This window comes from Manis pentadactyla, chromosome 1 (genome assembly GCF_030020395.1).
Source record: "Manis pentadactyla isolate mManPen7 chromosome 1, mManPen7.hap1, whole genome shotgun sequence".
Lineage (NCBI taxonomy): Eukaryota > Metazoa > Chordata > Mammalia > Pholidota > Manidae > Manis > Manis pentadactyla.
In genome coordinates, this window is record NC_080019.1 from 157,773,525 (window position 1) to 157,793,019 (window position 19,495).

General features: G+C 37.2%; 1 protein-coding gene across 1 annotated transcript in view; it reads right to left on the bottom strand.

Annotated features, from left to right (window-relative positions):
• Positions 1-9,990: 9,990 nt before the first annotated feature.
• TOMM70 (translocase of outer mitochondrial membrane 70) overlaps positions 9,991-19,495 on the bottom strand; it is a 39,768-nt gene continuing 30,263 nt past the window's right edge. The window contains exons 7-12 of the mRNA XM_036916514.2: positions 19,358-19,492; positions 18,288-18,395; positions 17,294-17,410; positions 15,085-15,182; positions 14,380-14,502; positions 9,991-12,075 (exon numbers count right to left, since the gene is read on the bottom strand). Coding sequence (XP_036772409.2) covers positions 11,922-12,075; positions 14,380-14,502; positions 15,085-15,182; positions 17,294-17,410; positions 18,288-18,395; positions 19,358-19,492 — 735 coding nt within the window. The 3' untranslated portion in view covers positions 9,991-11,921. The remainder of the gene's footprint in view (positions 12,076-14,379; positions 14,503-15,084; positions 15,183-17,293; positions 17,411-18,287; positions 18,396-19,357; positions 19,493-19,495) is intronic.

Consider the following 19,495-nt stretch of genomic DNA (forward strand, 5'->3'; position numbering starts at 1 on the left):
TTCTCTGGTGACATCTAGTTAGCCTTATGAGCACTTCCATCTAGAGCAGTCCCTTTAAAATACACTGTAGAGATGGTTTGTGGGGGGTAAATTCCCTCAACTTTTATTTATCTGGAAATTGTTTAATCCCTCCTTCAAATTTAAATGATAATCGTGCTGGATACAGTATTCTTGGTTCAAGGCCCTTCTGTTTTATTGCGTTAAATATATCATGCCATTCTCTTCTGGCCTGTAAGGTTTCTGTTGAGAAGTCTGATGACAGCCTGATGGGTTTTCCTTTGTAGGTGACCTTTTGCCTCTCTCTAACTGCCTTTAAAACTCTGTCCTTGTCCTTGATCTTTGCCATTTTAATTATTATGTGTCTTGGTGTTGTCCTCCTTGGGTCACTTCTGTTGCAAGTTCTTTGCACTTCCGTGGTCTGATCGATTATTTCCGCCCCCAGTTTGGGGAAGTTTTCAGCCATTATTTCTTCAAAGACACTCTCTATCCCTTTTTGTCTCTCTTCTTCTTCTGGTACCCCTATAATGTGAATGTTGTTCTGTTTAGATTGGTCACACAGTTCCCTTAATATTCTTTCATTTCTAGAGGTCCTTTTATCTCTCTCTTCCTCAGCTTCTCTGTATTGCTGTTCTCTGATTTCTATTTCAATAATAGTCTCTTGCACCTCATCCAGTCTGCTCTTAAGTCTTTCCATTGTTTGTTTCATTTCTGTTATCTCCCTCCGGAATTCATTTGTTAGCTCTTTCCTATTTCTCTATAGGTCCATCAGCATTCTTATGACTTTTATTTTGAATTCTTTTTCAGGAAGATTGGTGATTTCAGTCTCACTAGGCCCTCTCTCTGGTGTTTGAGGGATTTTGGGCTGAACCAGGTTCTTCTGCCTTTTCATGGCAATGGAAGTGATCGCTTGCTAGTGGTGCATATGTCAGCTGGGAGAACACAGTCCCTTCCTGCTTTCTGGTCACGTTGCCTGTGTCCACTGCCTGTGCTGGTCAACTGCACACAGGGAGTAGCCTCTGGGTTAATCCCTTGAACTGCCTTGGGCAGGGCAGTCCTTGGGATGGTCTAGGGCACTGGCGAGGGTCACAGGTGAATGGCCTGTGTTCTCCAGTGAGAATGGCGACCCTTCATGCTTTCAGGACTCCGTGCCAGTCTCTGCTGCCTGTGCCAGGCAACCGCACAAAGGGAGCAGCCCTGGCTTGATACCCTGAACCACCATGGGTGGAGTGGCCCTCAGGATGGCCTTGGCACAGCAGTGGTTGCAGGTAAGCAGCGCATATTCACTGGGAGAACAGAGCCCTTACATGCTTTCTGGACTCCACTCTGGTTTCCTCTGCCTGTGCTGGTCAGCTGCACGCAGGGGGCAGCATCTGGGTTAATCCATTGAGCTGCCATTGGTGGGGCAGCCCTCGGGATGGCCTAGGGCTAGGGCACTGGATGTGGTTGCACATGATCAGCACATGTCCGCCATGAGAACAGAGCCCCTACATGCTTTGTGGATTCCATGCCAGTTTCCTCTGCCTGTGCTGGTCAGGCGGCTGCAGGGGAAAGCCTCTGGGTTAATCCCCTGAGCTGCTGTGGGCAGAGCAGCCCTCGGGATGGCCTAGGACATTGGCAGTGGTTGCAGGTGATTAGTGCATGTTCACCCCAAGACCAGAGTCCCTATGTGCTTCATGGACTCCATGCCAGCTTCCTCTGCCTGTGCAGTCAGGCGGGGGCAAGGAGCAGTCTCTGGCTTAATCCCCTGAGGTGCCGTGGGCAGGGTGGTCCTTGCGATGGCCTAGGGCGCTGGCGGTGGTTGCAGGTGAGCAGCGTGTGTTTGCTGCAAGAACAGACGCCTATGTGCTTCCTGGACTCTGTGCCAGCTTCCTCTGCCTGTCCCAGTCAGCCATGCGCAGGGGGGAGCCTCTGGGTTAATTCCCTGAGCTGCTGTGGGTGGGGCAGCCCTTGGTATGGCCTAGGGCACTGGCGGGTTTACAGGCGAGCAGTGCATGTTCTCCATGAGAATAAAGCCCCTTTGTGCCTTCTGGACTCTGCACCAGTTTCTGCTGTCTGTGTCAACTGACTGTGGACAGGGTGCAGCTTCTGGGTCTGACCCAGTTAGCCATGTGCTTGGAGAAGCCTCTGTGTGGTTGCTGTGTGCAGGGCTGCTCCCCGGTTGCTCCGCAGCAATGGCGGGTCATCTGGTTCACTTGCAGTGCCGGTGGGAGAATGAATGGCTGGCTGCTTATCACCATGAGGGGCTTCGGTGCATTACCATTCAGGGGGCTAGGGCACCTGAAGTTCCTTAAAGTTGGCAGCCTGTTGGGCTGAGTGTGCCAGGACAATTTTGTCCACCTGTTAAACCCTTATCCCTTTAAGACTTTTAAAGCACCAGCTTTTCCTTTGTTCCAGGGCAGCCGGCTGTGGGAACCTGTTTGCAGTCTTAAGTCTCGGATTTTGCTTTTTCATTCCTCTAATATCCAATACACCATGCAGTGTGTGTCTGTGCTCCCAGTGCAGATTACTAGGGCTGGTTATTTAGCAGTCCTGTGCTTCCACTCCCTCCCCACTCTCTTTTCCTCCAGCCAGTGAATTGGGTTGGGGGGAATACTCGGGTTCTGCCAGGTCACAGCTTTGTATCTTACCCATTTCATGAGATGTTGCATTCTCGCAGATGTAGATGTAGCCTGGCTGGTGTACTGTACCTTCTGGTCACTCTTTGAGGAATAGTTGTATTTGCTGTATTTTCAAAATATATGTGGTTTTGGGAGGAGATTTCTGCCACCCTACTCATGCTGCCATCTTGAGAATCTCCCTCTCTTGCTGCTTTTAATAGTCTGTCCTTATCCTTGATCTTTGCCATTTTAATTTTTATATGTCTTGTCCTCCTTGGGTCCCTTGTTTTGGGAGACCTGTGCACCCCCATGGCCTGAGAGACTATCTCTTTCCCCATGTTGGGGAAGTTTTCAGCAATTACTTCATCAAAGACACTTTCTATCCCCCTTTTCCCTCTTTTCTTCTTCTGCTTTCCCTATAATACAAATATTGTTCCATTCAGATTGGTCACACAGTTCTCTTACTATTCTTTCATTCCTAGAGGTCCTTTTTTCCTCTCTGTGCCTCAGCTTCTTTGTATTCCTCTTTCCTACTTCTATTTCATTTATCTTCTCCACCATATCTAATCTGATTTTAATACCCTCTGTTCTGTTCTTCAACGATTGGATCTCCGTCCTAAGTTCATTCCTGATTTCTTGAATATTTTTCTTTACCTCCAGGAGCATGTTTATGATTTTTATTTTGAAATCTTTCTCAGGAAGATTTATTAATTCAGTACCATTTGGTCCTTTCTCTGGTGTTGAGATTTTGCTTTGAACCAGGTTCCTTTGACATTTCATATTTGTATGTGGTGCCTCTAGTGCCCAGAAGCTCTACTCTCTGGAGCTGCTCAGCCCCTGGAATGATGTTGGGGTTGCAGGGGAGTGGTGGTGCCTGGGGAGGAGGAAAGAGCTGTTTCCTGCTTCCCAGCTGTTATGCCTGTCTCCAGAAACACACAGGTGTAAGCCTTTATGCTTTGTGTTTATAGTTGCTGTAGGCGGGGCCTCCCTGTGGCTGTCCTGGTGCCAGAGCAGGGGCTGCCGGTTTGCGTGCCAGGTTCAGGCTAGCTGGGAGGAAGACACGGTGGGCTGTTTATCACAGTTGGGGGCCTTAGAGCTGTGTAGCCAGCCATGTGGATGGAGTGCCTGAAGATTGTTTAAGTTCCCAACCTGCTGGGCAGAGTGCATCCGGACAATTTTGTCTACCTGTCCTCTCTCCTGAGCAGTAAGCTCTGTGCAATCCTTGCCCCTTTAGCAGCCCTCTTGCTGTTAGAAAGTCTCTCAGACTGCCTGCCCAGATCAGCTGGATATGAAGTCCTGTTTTCCACAAGTAGCTGGAATCTCTGTCTCTCCAGGTATTCCACCTGTCTTAGCTATCCAACTCCGCTAATTACCAGAGCACCAAGCAATGTAGGTTTGTGCTCCCAGAGCAGATCTCCAGGGCTGGGTGTTCAGCAGACCCAGGCCTCCACTCCCTCCCTGCTCTGTTGTTCTTCCTCCCGCCAGTGAGCTGGGCTGGGTGAAGGGCTTGGATCCCACCGGGTCACAGCTTTGGTACATTACCCTGTTCCATGAGGTCTCTTTTCTCCAGGTGTATGCAGTCTGGTGCAGCCTTCTTTCCTGTTGCTCTTTCAGGATTAGTTGTATTAATTATATTTTCATATTATATGTGGTTTTATGAGGAGGTCTCTGTCTCACCTCTCATGCCATCTTTAATCCCATCTCTTCATTTGTCTATTTTTATATCAGCAACTTACTATGCTGATTACCGTACCTTTATAATTTTATAATTCATAAAGTCAGGTAGTTGTAGTCCTCCAACTTTTTTTCAAAATTGTTTTGACTATTCTAAGTCTTGTATTTCCATATAAGTTTCAGAATGAGGTTGTAAATATCTACAGGAAAAAAAGCCCATGGGATTTTTTGGAGGATTGAATTGAATGTATAGAGCATTTTGGTGGAAAGCTGACATCTTAACAATATTGAACCACTGACTAATGAACGTAAGATGTCTTCTCAGTTATTTAGGCCTTCATGACTTTCTCTTGGCAATGTTTATTAGTTTTGGTGTAATGGTAACACAAATCTTTTGTCAAAGTTATCCCCAAAGACTATGCTGTAGAATTGATTTTGTACACTTCAATCTCTAATTTCTCATTGCTAGTATACAAAATATAATTTCTGTATTTGATCTTACATCCAACCCTGCTAACGTCACTTATTCTAGCAGCTTTTTTTTGCAGATCCTTATGATTTTTTAAATAGATCATCATGTCTGCAAATAAAGTTAGCTTATAAAATAAATGTCTTCCTTTCCAATCTGATTCCTTTATTTTTCCTGACCTGTGGCATTGGCGAGAAGCTGTACAATGTTGAATACAATGGAGACGACCTATTTGCATTGGTCTGAATCTTAGAGAAAGCAGTTTTTTAGATGCCTTCTATCAGGTTGGAGAAATTCCCTTCTATTCCTAGTGTGCTGAGAGTTGTCAGGAAAGGATGCTGTGTTTTTTTCAGATGTCTTGTCTTTATTGAAACAAATGTATCTTTTTTCTTCTTCTATTTATATTGTGAATTTTATTGATTTTGGAATGGTAAACCAACCTTTTGTTCCTGGGGTAAACTTGGACCATGATGTATTAGAGTCCTTTTTTATACATTTTTGGATTTGATTTTCTAACACTCTAAGAATTTTTGCATCTTTGTTCATAAGGGATATTGGTCCATAGTTTTCTTATAATACCTCTGTCTGGTTTTGGTATTAGGGTCTGCTGGCTTCTAAAATTACTTGGACAGTAGTTCCTTCTCTTCAGTGGTTTAAGAGAATTGCATGGTAACTTGTAGCTTGTCTCTTAATTTTGATTATTGTGGTTGGAGGTTTATCAATTTTATTGATCTTTTTGTAGAACCAGCTTTTGATTCCATGGATTTTATCTATTAGGGTTGTCTGGTGTTATTTTCCTCTACTTTGAGTTTCATTTTCTCTTATTTTTCCAGTTCCTTGAAGTGTGCTAGTGGTCATTGATTGAAAACTTTTTTTCCTTTCCAACATTGGTGTTCAGTGCTATAAATTTCCCTCTAAATATTGCTTTAATTACACCCCCAATTTTTGATATGCTGTTTTCATTTTCACTCAAGGTAAAATATTGTCCCATTTTGACGTCTTTTTTTGATCCAAGTTTGTTAATGTTTAGTTTTTGAAAATTTGGGGATTTTCCAAATCTTTGCATTATTAATTTCTAGCATAATTCTATTTTGGCCAGATAACACAGCTTGTGTAATTTGAATCCTCTGAATTTGTTGAGGCTTGTTTTGTGGTCCAGAGTGTGCTCTATCTTGTGAATGTTCCATATGCGGTTGAAAGGAATGTATATTCTGCTGTTGTTAGGTAGAGTGTTCTGTACATGTCAACTAGGCCACATTGGGTGATAGTATTTTTAAGTCTTCTCTATCTGATTTTTTAAGTATTTTTGTCTTCTCTATACTGATTTTCTGTCTAGTTTTTCTATTGTTATAAGAGGTGTATTAATATCTCCGAGTATAATTATGGATTTGTGGATTTCTTATTACCATTCTGTCAGTTTTTGCTTCCTGTATTTTGAAGCTCTCTCATTACATGCCTAAATATTTAGGACTCTCATATATAATTTTGATGAACTGACCCTTTTTCCATTATGAAATAATCCTTACCTGTTACTTTTTGCTCTAGAGCAACCTTCTGATACTGGCAGCTTTCTGTTGATTATTACCATAATAGATCTTTTTCTATCATTCTTTTTAATTTAAACCTATTTGTGTCTTTAATATTTGTTTTGATACAGAGCATACAGCTGTGTCATGCATTTTTATCCAATTTGACATTCTCTGCCTTTTAATTGGGATGTTGAAGCCATTTATGCTTAACATGACAACTGTTGTTGGATGTAAATCTACCATCTTTTTTCCTTGTTTTCTCCTTTTTCTTTGATTAACTGAATATTGTTCTGTGACTATCTCCTTTGTTGGATTATAAACTGTAATTCTTTCCTGTGCTATTTTAATTGTTTTAAGGTTTATAGTATACATCCTTAATATATCACACTCTACCTTCAAGCAATTCATCACTCAGCATTTAAGAGGCTTATGGCAGCATATTTGACCCTCCCTTTGTAGTGTCATGCATTGTACTCCAGCATAAGTATGAACCCCATCATACATGGCTATTTTTGTTTTGAAATATGTAGTAATCTTTTAAAGAGATTTAAAAAGTAGATAAAAGTCTTTTATGTTTACCAACATATTTACCATCTTTAGTACTCCTCATTTAGAGTAGATCCATTTTCCCTCTGCTTGAAGGACTTTAACATTTCTGGTAGCATAGGTCTGCTGGTGATTAAGTCTTTCAGCTTTTGAATGTCTGGAAAGTTTTTACTTTTTAAAAACATTTTTACTGATTATAGAATTCTAGGTTCACCATTTTTTTTCCTTTGAACAGCATATTACGTTCAATATGCTGCATCACTGTCTTCTGGCTTGCACTCAGAGGTAAAGTGTATTGTCATTCTTATCCCTTAATTCTCTTTATAATGTCTTATTTTTCCCCTGTGTACTTTTAAGATTTTCTCATCATCACTTATTTTACAGAATTTATGATGTACTTTAATGTTTTCTTGTGTCTTGTGCTTGGGAGTTCTTTGTGATTCTTGTGTCCTTGGGTTTATACTTTTCACCAAATTTAAAATACTATCAGATAGTCTTTCTTTTCCATTTCTTTACTGATGTTATACATATACATGTGTGTGTGTTTATATATATGTATGTACAAATCTTAATATACAGCTAGATGAATTTTGATATGTACACTAATGGTACAATAACCATTACCCAGATCAAGATAACATTCTTAATAATTATTTTTGCTCCCTTCACCTATTTCACCCATCCCCCTACCCTCTTTCCTATGGCAACCACTGGTCTGTTCTGTTTATATGAGTCTGTTTTGTTTGTTCACCTTTAGATTCCATACAAGTGAAATCACATGATATTTGTCTTGCTCTGACTTATTTCACTTAGCATATTATTCAGCTTCATCCATGTTACAAGTGGCAAGGTTTCATTTTCTTTTATGGCTGAGTAATATTCCATTGTATATGAGCCACAAGCTCTTTATCCATTCATCTATTGATGGGACTTTTAGGTTGCTCCCATATTTTGACTATAGTAAGTAATGACATGATAAGCATAGAAGTACATGTATCTTTTCTTTGCATAAATTTCCAACAGTGGAATTGCTGGGATAAATAATCCTCTGCCGGTTCTTAATCAGATTACTTGTTTCATTGGTGTTGATGGCTTTATATATTTTGGATATTAATCCCTTGTTGGATATATCATCTGCAAATATATTCCCATTCAATAGGTTGCCTTTTCACTTTGTTAATGGTTTGTTTTGCTGTACATAAGTTTTTTAGCTTGATGAAGTCCACATACTTTTGCTTTTGTTTTCCTTGTCTGGGGAGACACACCAAGAAAAAAATTGTTAATGCCAGTATTCAAATTTACTGCCTGTGTTTTCTTCTTAGGAGTTTCATGGTTTCAGGTTTTATGTTTAGGTCTTTGAGTTTATTTTTGTGTATGGTGTAAGAAGTGGTCCAGTTTTCCCAGCACCAAATATTGAGGAGACTATTTTTTCTCCACTGTATATTCTTGTCCTCTTTGGCATGTTAACTGACCATGTAAGTGTGGATTTCTGGACTCTCCGTTCTGTTCCATTTATCTTTGTCCGTTCTTCTGCTAATGCCATATTGTTTTGATTACTATAACTTTGCAGTATAGTTTAAAACCAGGAAATATGATACCACCAGCTTCATTCTTCTTTCTCATGATTACTTTGGATTTTTAGGAACTTTTGTGGTTTCATACAAATTTTAGTATTTGTTTTACTTCAGTGAAAAATGCTATAGGTGTTTTGATAGAGATGGCATTTGTTTACTTCTTTGGATAGAATGGCCACCTTAACAGTATTAATTCTTCCTATCTGTGAGCATGGAATGTTTTTCCATTTACTTGTGTTGCCTTCATTTATTTTATCAATGTCTTATGCTTTTCAGAGTACAGGTCTTTCACCTCCTTGGTTACATTTATTCCTAGGTATTTTATTCTTTTGATGCAATTGTACATCAAAACAATTGATTTCTTAATTTATTTGTATATAGAAATGCAACAAACTTCTGCATACTGATTTTTGTATTCTGTGACTTTACTGAGGTCATTTATTCTTAAAAGTTTTTTGAAGGAGTGTTTAGGGTTTTCTATGTATAGTATCAAGTCATCTCCAAATAGTGACAATTTTACTTCTTGCCAACTGGGATGTCTTTTCTTTTTATCTGATTTCTATAGCTAGGACTTCTAGTACTAAATGTTGAATGCAAGTGGTGAGAATGGGCATCCTTGTCTTGTTCCTGATCTAAAAAGAAAAGCTTTCAGCTTTTCACCATCGAGTATGATGTTAAGTGTGGGTTGCCATAAGTGGCCTTTAGTATGTTCTGTGTTCCCTCTATACCCACTTTGTTGAGTTTTTATCATGAATGGATGCTGAGTTTTGTCAAATGTACTTTCATCATCTTTTAGGATGATTATATGGTTTTTATTCCTTTCTCCTGTTAATGTAGTGTATCATATTGACTGATTTGTGGATATTGAACCATCCTTTATCCCTGGAATAAATCTCACTTGGTCATGGCAAATGATCTTTTTAATGTATTTTTTAATTTGGTTTGCTAATATTTTGTTGAGGAATTTTTATCTGTGTTTCACCAGGGATATTGGTCTGTAACTTTCTTTTTTATAGTGTCTTTTTCTGGTTTTTGTAACAGGGTTAATGCTGTTCTCATAGAATGAATTTAGAAGCATTCCTCCATCTTCAATGTTTGGAACACTTCAAGAAGGATAGGTATTAGCCTATTTGAATTGTATTTTAAAACCAAAGCTTTTTACTGATGTTTTGGGATCTATTCCCTATTTATAGCATAATTATTCCAGACATCCTTTCAGTAAGACTCAAGAATGACTGAAAACTGACCAAGACTCACTGATGAACTCTGTTGAAGATAAACTTAGTCACAAGGTTTGGGTCTGACTGGCATGCAGGTCACAAGGTTCAGGTTGCCACACAAGTATGGGTAAGGCTTGCTTAGAAAGTTAAGTTGGCTCTAGTAGCTTTTCTTATAACTTTGTTTCACTAGTAGGAAAATGTATGCTCTCAGCAAACTCCACCATTGATACCAGAAATTTAGTTTGCTTTTTATACTAATATATCCAGTATGTCCCTATTTTCAAAGTTAGTTTGAGCTCATAAGAGAATGACTATAATTCACCCAATACTACAATAAATGAATAAACTACCTATCTTTCTATTTAAAGAACAGATAGAAAAGCCTGAATGTAGTATTTATTTGGTGAATTTACATGAGGTCATTTACAAAAGAAACGATACAGACAAATGCAGCTTTCAGTGCAGTCTCAAATATTTTTTGAACAGGCAATAGTCCATGAGGATTTGGAATGACAGTATTGAATGGCGCATGCTTCAGTTTCCTTTGTGTGTTTTTCTACCCAACCTTAAAGGGTAGGAAGGAAGAGGAGTAGAAGGAAATATCAGTGTTAATGTAAATACAGCCATGCAAATAAAAACTTTACATCAGAGGTTATTCAGAGATGTAGAACATTTCTGTATTCAGGGACCATGATAGTAGGTACATAATTTAAAAACTAAAATGCAGAGCTCTCAAACTTACCATTATCCAAGTCATCTTAAATTATATCAACTGCCCCTTCATATCTTCCAGTCTCTGACTTTGGAAGGGAATCTTTTCTAAGAGTTTCTAAAAAAAATATTTGTAGACAATATTTTTGGTTTCAATAGGATAAAGCACCCTTTTAAAGAAGGGTAAAATGCTCCTTTAATTAGATTTAATTTAAAAGTATAACTGAAAATTTGTACTTTTATTATACCTCAGATTTAAATAAACCTTTACCAACCCCATATATCTCAAGAGACTGCTTGAGAACAAAACCTGTCCCCCAACCAGAAAAGTACATCATATAAGCAAAAGGATGGTCTATAAAATGACAGTTGAAAGAAAACCATAAAGTGATTTCTAAGTAAAAGAGTGAGGTAAAGATAAAATGGACAAAACAACAAATCTGCTTTCAGTATCCCTAGTGAAGACTAAGACATGGGCAGTCAGTCAGGCCTTAGAAACCAAGGTTACTTCAACACTAAAAAGCACTCCATGTGTCCTCAGCATCTTTGAAAATACCCAAAATTCTTAAGCACACACACCCATGGTTGAGGCACTAAACTTGTCACTTCAGGAAATGTTATTTCTAGATCCAAGACTATCTTGCTTTTGGAACCTTCAGCCACATTTTCTTCACTAGAAATTTGAAGCAAATTAAATATTTCCACTTATCACACTTCATCTTTTTACACAGGACCAACCTATACTTTTTTGAAAACATATACTATTAAACAGTACCTATTACAGAAACTAGCCACAAACAATCATAAACACACTTCCATTTCATCTTACCTCTTGACTGGTCCAGTCTCCCATTAATACTCAAACCTTCCAGCACATATATCAGAATATTTTGCTTCTGCATAATTTACTGTATGAAGATCAGCTGTTGTGGACTTTAAGAACAATGTACACTATCCATTAGAGTTGAAAGGTGTCAAAAGGCTTAAGAGTTGCCATTGAGTCTCTCTAATGTTCTGCACAGTCAGAGGCATTGTACATGTCCTGGTTTAATGGGTCTAATTTTGATGCCTTAAAAATAAAATCCCCATTTAAGCAACTCACGTAAAAAAAAATCAGCTGAAAGGGATTAAACTGAATCTAAAAGAAACCTATGTTTCTTACTATGTTAATTTAAAATGTATGCTCTCAGCACTTACTATGTTAATTTAAAAACCAACATGCTGTAAAATACTTAGATATTACACACACACACACACACACACACACACACACACACACAGAGAAAATTATCTCCCCACCACCAAAAAAAAAAAAGCCAAGTCAACTAATCAGTTTTTATTTGCATGGCCAATTATCATTTGTACTCTTTGCAACTTAATTTTAATGTCCCTTTAATAAGTTCTAAGCTTTTGTTGCACAGGAATAAAAGCTGCAACACTGTGTACTTCCTTCAACAGCCACTCCTACAACACCTAAATACTTCAACAGATGTAACGAATGACAACAGCACAAACAGAAATACTAAGTTCCACCATTCAACACAGTTCATGACAGTGTCCTTAGGGTTCAGTTGAAGAGGGGATAAACCTACCCCCCCATTTTATAATGTTGGTGGTTTTAATCCGTACTTCTTTGCAACTTCTGTCTGGGCATGGGCAGCATCACAGAGTGAATACAGATGAGCCATCTCCGTTTCTGATTTGGCCAGGTTAATAGCTTTGTTGAACATGTCAATGGCTTTTTCCATGTTTCCTCTAAAAGAACAAAATATTTCAATGTCTGTTTCAATAAGCACTTCACAGAATGTGATGAAGTTTTTAAATTGTGCTACATGGAGTCTGACCACTCTTTATAAAATAGCATTCAATGAATGTTAGTTACAACTACAAATACATTATATTATTTCCTTACATTATACCTCTAGTGATTTGTTCTAATAAGAATATAAGACCACAGAAATTAAACACCTTATTTAAAATCATAATCCTGTCTAGTTCCTAAGTCCTGGTGTTTCTACTCTTATGACGGGGCTCCTTGAGAAAGTAGTGACAGCCTCAGAGAACATTAACAGTACTCGGGCCTTCCCTCCACAGATCTGCATATGTCCCTCTTCTTTCCTCATCTCTTACCGCCATATACCTCCACTCCAGTCATATAGGTCTGAGGTTCCTTGACTATGCCATACATCACACTTGTACATAATGCTCAGATTATTTGTTACCTCTCTGCCTGATTCTAGTCAAATCCTCAGTTTTCTAAAGTCCAGTTCAAATGTAGTATCCTCATGAATGTATTTTCTCCTTCTTCCCTATGGGAATTGGCTGCCCCCCCTCCCAATGTTCCCATAGTTCTACTGTTATTCTGTGCACAATCTGATGAATATATATATGTTTATACCACAGTCTTATTAGATCCTTAACAGACATCTCTCAATTCTCCAGAATCTAGCACAATGCCTGTAATTAGTACCTTTTTTTAAAGTAAAAGAATGAATATGTTTGGTCATAAAAATTTATTTCTTACAGTGTAAGGGTGGTTGGAGTTTTTATATTTGCTAAGAACCAAGAACTATGTTACATAACTAGTATTAGTTATGTATATGTGCATACATGCATGTAATCTTAAATATTTATCAATTCCCCACTATACATATGCCAATTAGACTCTACAATAAGTCTCTGGCATAACTATTTAACCTCCTAATACAATATATGGTTACATGACAGACTTAATTTTCTTAAATAGTAACTTCTTTCAAAGTGCACATTCAGATATTGGACAGTAGGTTTGCTAAATCCTAGGGTAATAGGCAGTATCGTTCATTCACATTCATTTATGTGTTTGTATGGCAGGATTTAGAATGGATTTCTTAAGAGTACATTCAACACAAAATCCATCAAATCCCATAGATCAGGGGTCCTTAACCCAGGGGTCCTATGAGAAATTAAATGCATGAGAAATCATATGCAAAATCACATTATTGTCAATTTCAATAGCCTAAGTAGTTTTATACATATGTTAGTCTAAGAAAAATACACAGCTTTGCTAAAAAAAAAAAAAAAAGAACTACCACCCCATCCCATTCTAGTATGAGAATATTTTATTCACATTAACAATTTGGCAATTAAATATTTAATATTTACATGCAATTGTCAATATAGAATGGTTCAAAAGTATCACAGAAATCAACAACCTATGTATAGTCTGCCTACTGGGCAGCAAAGAGAGAGGACCCCAGGATTGGCTGCATTACAGAGAATTGTACTGGCTCCTGACAAGGGATAGTGAGAAGAACAGTTACTTTGGCATCTGTGAAATAGTGGGCTCAACCTTGTTTCTACTAATGGCTTACCATGTACCCTTGTTAACCAGTCTGGGCATTAGTTTCTACACCCTTCAATTAAACTGAGGATCATATAATCTCCACTTCTATAAAGACTGGGATAAAGATCAACTGAAATAATATTTGGGAGATTACCTAAAGTTAAGTACTTGGCCTAGTATATGTACTCAAATGGACAACAATGCCAGTATTAAGATGGTACACTACACTAAATTCTATGGCATACACCTGTTAATGGTAGATCTCAACTGTAACTCTGGATAAACATTTACACAAAACAAAAAGTTACAGTTAAATCAGAGTCACAAAGTATCTTATTCAACTCCCTTTTAAGAAAACTTGGGAGCTGAGAGATGATACTGCAACTTGCATTGTCACTTGACTGGTAACTTCTTTGTACAGGATCCAGATCTGCTGGCAAACAGGCTACCAATACTTTGCAGGTGAAAAGAGAAACACACACAACAGATATTAGATCAAGTTTCCCTTTCCAATGCATATGGTTGACTTGATTTTTGTCAGTGCGATTTTTAAACTGGAAAAATAAAACAAGGAACATCAAAGTTGTGTAGTTTTGATGGAAGTTTGCCTCAAAAGGCATAACATTAAAATGAAATTTAGTGGATATTCTGTAATAACATACTATAGTAAGAATGAAAAAATTATCATCTATGGAGGTACCTTAATTTTTTAAAGAACAGACTTTGGAACTTACCTTTGTACTTCAATAGTTCCCATGGTTTCATATGCAAAATCACATTTATTGTCAATTTCAATAGCCTTGCTGATAAGCTCCAAACCTCTATCGAGATCTTGCTTCCACTGAAGTTGAAGTAAACTGCAAATGCAGAAAGGCAGTCAGATGTGACCATAGTCCAATATCAACAGGAATAAAAGTGATGACTCAACTTCTGCCCTCAGTGAATTCATAATTTACAAGGAAAAATGAAACCTAAAACAGTATGTAATCAACATAAGAACTTTTTTCCCCTCAATTTGGTTTAGTAGTCTCAATTCCTCAAGGTGAAAAAAAATGTCCAAAAAGTCTAGACTCTGTTACTAACTTATATAGCTTAATTTTTTACTTTGTATAAATTTAAGCCAAGGGTTTTTTTTTTAATGGTATTTCAAGTATACAAGGACAGGAAAAACTTATTTCACAAGTTTCCTGTTATGATACAAGTAAGAGTGTTCAGAACCAAAATCCGTAAGTTAGAATGAAAATAGTATACTTACTAATTGCTGTATAAGAATGAAACACAAGTAAAACTTACAAAATTAACAGAAAAGCTCCACAGCATTAAAAAAAACAGCCAACTTACTAATACTATGCCACAGCCCCCTTCCTAAATGACCAAAGGAATCCATCTTAAGAAATTTAGTTTCTTACTGGAACAAACAGAACCACAAAAATACATACCCTTTATGAACATATGTTGTGGCATTATCTGGTTCCAAATCAATACATTTATCATACATTTCATCAGCTTTACCAAACTGCTGTTGATCTGTTAATGCCTGTGAGGGTATAATTCAGTTATATTAAGGTAACTGCTAACCTACACAGTTAAAAGTACATTGCTTATTAATTATTAAAACTATCCATTCATTAACAGATTGTGGTATTTTTGGGTTACAAACTTATTTAAAATGTTGCCCCTTAATTACTGTTTCTTTTCTATGTAACATTATATATAATGCTATGCTGTTTCTTTTTGCCAAGTAGTTACATGCAACAACAGCTATCTACTGAACTGTAGAATACAGAAAATCCCACTCCTGTCAGTTCTAGATTCTCACTTACTCATAGTTTATCATAATACATCCTAAGGGAATTACTTTAAAAACAATACTCATTTAGAATGATAATTTCAAGTAAGTATGTTAACTGTTACCAGAGTCATTCCTTCAAAATGAGTGGTGAGAGAAAAAAAAAAAAACAGCTACAATCAACTATTTTAAGACAAATCCCATGGCAGACATGGAAACCTTGGTTATGTGGATACCAGATCAGGCTCCAACTGTAACTCTGAGAGTTGGCCAGCATCTAAGCTTAAGCTTGAGAGTTGAAAAGTTATGTCACTACGTACAGCTGTGTGTGTGTGTGTAAATATATAACTACATAATAGTGAAGCAAAAATCAGGAGAGAAAAATAAATAAATAAATAAAAATCAGGAGAGAGACCAGAAGACAGTAATTTTAGTGCAGATTGTTAATAATGTTAGTGCTGATGAGAAGACAGGTCAAGTAAGTTCAAACCTATTTTGAAAGCAGCACAGTGAGAGGGAAATAACTGCAATTACAAAGCCTCTGCAAGATTGTACCTAGTATTAGGTTCTTTAAAAGCTATTCAGTGGCCTTTGTTCTTTTAGCTGCCTCTGCCCCAAAAAAGCCCTTCGGAATTTCATTTTAGTGGTAAGGATGGTGTTGTCACCCTTCTGGTTTATTCCTAATATAAGGCATAAATCCGAGTGTGCCTATTCAGTACAAATGTCATAAAGTTATAATGTGCATTTGTCGTATCTTCTATATATACTATAAATTTTTCTATTTGGTCTCTGTTTCACAATTAGCACGTATAATCAGCAACCAGTTTTCATTTCTTTATTGTCACAGTCGTAAGAACAAAGACTGAATAGATAAGATGATTTCAAACTGAAGCTAAAGAATTTCTGGGTTGTACTTCATATCCTAGAATTTCAATCCCTAACAATGCAGTGATATTTAGGGTTTTCAAGAATAGATCCAACACAAACCAATCTTCTCATAGTTCCTTCTCAGTAAACCCTCAAAAAAGTTTCTCCCTGTGGAACTTCTTATAACTTGACTAAAGAGAGCGTGAAGGAAATTAAAAACAATACAAGCAACCTAAAGGATGGTTTGGAGATGTTAGTCTACACAAATGGTCATTTTCAAATATTTAGCATTTCTGTGATGTTTGGGTGGGAAAAACATTTGGAATAAAAAAAAAATACACAGAAAAGATACTGAGATGGCTAGTTTATGTAGACACCAAAAGCAACTTTCAGATGTTATTTAGTTGGAGAAAGAAGTATAACTGTGGCTATAAGAAGCTAATTGTTTTCTTTGAAATTGATTGAAAATTAATGTTTTCAAAGACTTCAGACTACAGTTAAAAAGTTAAAGTAATTCATACTTAAATTGTTTTCCTTAGCTTTGATCCTAAACCAGGGAACACTTCAAGAATTTTAGACAAACCATTTAGAAATTAAAAGGAGCTGTCATATATCTAACCATTAAAAAGATAATGATCAAATAGAAAACCCTTTCTATGGACATCTTCCCCTCCAACTGCATTTTCCTAAGATAATTAAATTTTGCAAATAGAATCCAAATGAAAACATGAGGGAAATACTCCACTTAAGCTTCTCTGTTATGAATTTAGGGCCATGGTTTTCTAATTATTGTACCATAGGAGTCCCTCCTGAGTTGACTGAAGACCATCCTGGGAGTCAGGAGAATCAAAGCAGAAATGAAATCATCTACTTCCACAGAAGCTGTAACCAGAGAAGCACTGTTTTCTGATTTTCTTACTGGGATTCAGCATATGAATGCAGCTTATTAAAAAAGGAATGGCAACTGATAAAATATGCAAAATCACATTTACCTGGGCATATAGTGCAAAGCCTTCAGCACACTTTGGAAATTTCTTTATGACTTCTTCAAAACCTTTCATAGCTGCTTGGATTTGTGAAGAATTATTTCCCGTATATGCTTGGCGATACTATTTTAAAAATCAGAACAGATCTGTAAAATCAAGAACTCAAAAACCCATAGAATGTTAATATATTACAAAAGTCACACACAATTACATAAATCTTTCTATAAAAGCAGTGACTTGCTAACATAATTTGCTTCAGCTGGAGGAGTTCCAAAGGAACATCTCCAGAGCAGGGACCCAAAGGCTATGTACAATTAGGACCTTTGTTGCCACTATACAATTTCAGGATGTCCAGTACTTTAGAAGAAAGCATACTAACATGTACGAAGTTAACTTTGCATATAAATGGGGGAAAATTAAATCTAATAAAACCGTATTATCACTTTACTGAAAGTGTTTACAAAGCTCCTTCATCCAATAACATTTTTCATCTATAATATAAATGTGTTTGTGACCCAATTTCTTTCTTTAAAAGGAAGTGGTTTCAGGCCTCAGGCTATGGGACTGACTGGAAGTACCTCAGTTCACTAGAAATGGACTTATTTCACCTGTTTCTTAGCTCTGTTTCTGAATATCAATAGCTGTACAAAGGCTATTTGTAGATGGTGAGAGAGCAGGTATGTGATACCATGATCACTGAGTATTTCCTCAAAATGCTTTTGTTGTTTGTACTAGTTTATGATAGAGAAGCAGGAAAAACAGTGCTGTTCAGTCAGGGACAAACATCTATCAAGATGAACTCAAATAAAAGATCTAGAGAAATATAGGAGTAGTACCTCAATTAGCATATACACTTGTTTCTCTGAACTAACACATTTTCCTCCTGCAGTCTTCCTTTGGAGGGATAATAACTTCTGTAGACAGTGATTTATTTATCTTTGTTAGCAATGTAAATAAAAGTGATTTTTAGGAAAATTTTAAAAAAGAAAGTGGAACCTACCAATGCAAAACATTTCTGGGCTTGTGCCAAAGCAGACTCAGGTCTTAACCTAATACATTCATCAAAATCTGCCACTGCTTCTTCAACTTGATCAAGCAGTATTTTCAGCTAAGGAAAAAAATACATACATAAACACAACTCAGAATAATAGGTGCACCAGTTCAGTACACACTGTGGCCCTTATCACAGCTCAGAATGCTAAGCATATAGTAGTTACTCAATATAGAGTTACCTTCTAGAAACTGAATGAAGAATATCTTACAATTTTAAAGGAAAGATTCTAAACCTTAAAACTAGTGTCCAATTTTTTAAAAAGCACTATGAGCTCACCAGTTTTGCACTGGAATTTGATCACTCTTAGGAAACTGCTTCTAGAAAACTAAACAGCTCCTCTGTACCTTTAAATTTCAAAGCAGATCAGGCATCAAATAATTACCTTTCTAATTAATCTTAAGATACAACCAGTTAAGATCAAAATGTCAATGATTTTATGAGGTTATCTCAACACTTCGTTTAACACCCTTCAGACAGAAATATTAGGTAAAACTCTCCAATAAAAAGATCTGCAGCCTTTCTGCTAGTATATGGACAGCTTACACTTTCTATCCAAATGCATTCCAAGAAGCCATGTTAAACAAGCAGATTAAAAAGCCATGTTTTCCCCAAATGAGAATGAAATTGGGAACTGCTTTTTGTTTTGTACTGTTTGGCTAGTCCAGGCTAATTATTTCCTTAAGCAAGAAGCCTACAAAAATTCTGTTGATTCTACCATTAACTCAAAATGCTCACTAATGTTTTTAATATTTTACTAACTGAAAACCTATGAGCCAGAAACATCTGAAAAACAAACATGAACTGGCAAGCCCATTTTTATAGCCTTCCTTTTTTTTATAAATAAATGCCAAAATTACAAGATTTTGAACAAATGTTTAAGAAGGGATTAAGTAAGTGACAACCCAAACTGTAAACCACTGCAATACGTTGTTCACAGCTATCAGAAGTGATACAGGAAATCTTAAGACAGTCTCAAAACTGGTATCAACTTCCTCAATCCAGGGTCAGCACTTTACCTGTCCCCGGTGATGGTAAACATCTGCATTCTGAGGATCGATGTCAGCAGCCATGTTAAAATCCTGCGTCGACAGCAAAGGCTGCTGCTGTTGCATGTACATGCTACCCCTTTTGATGAGAGCATTTGCTTGAAGCTG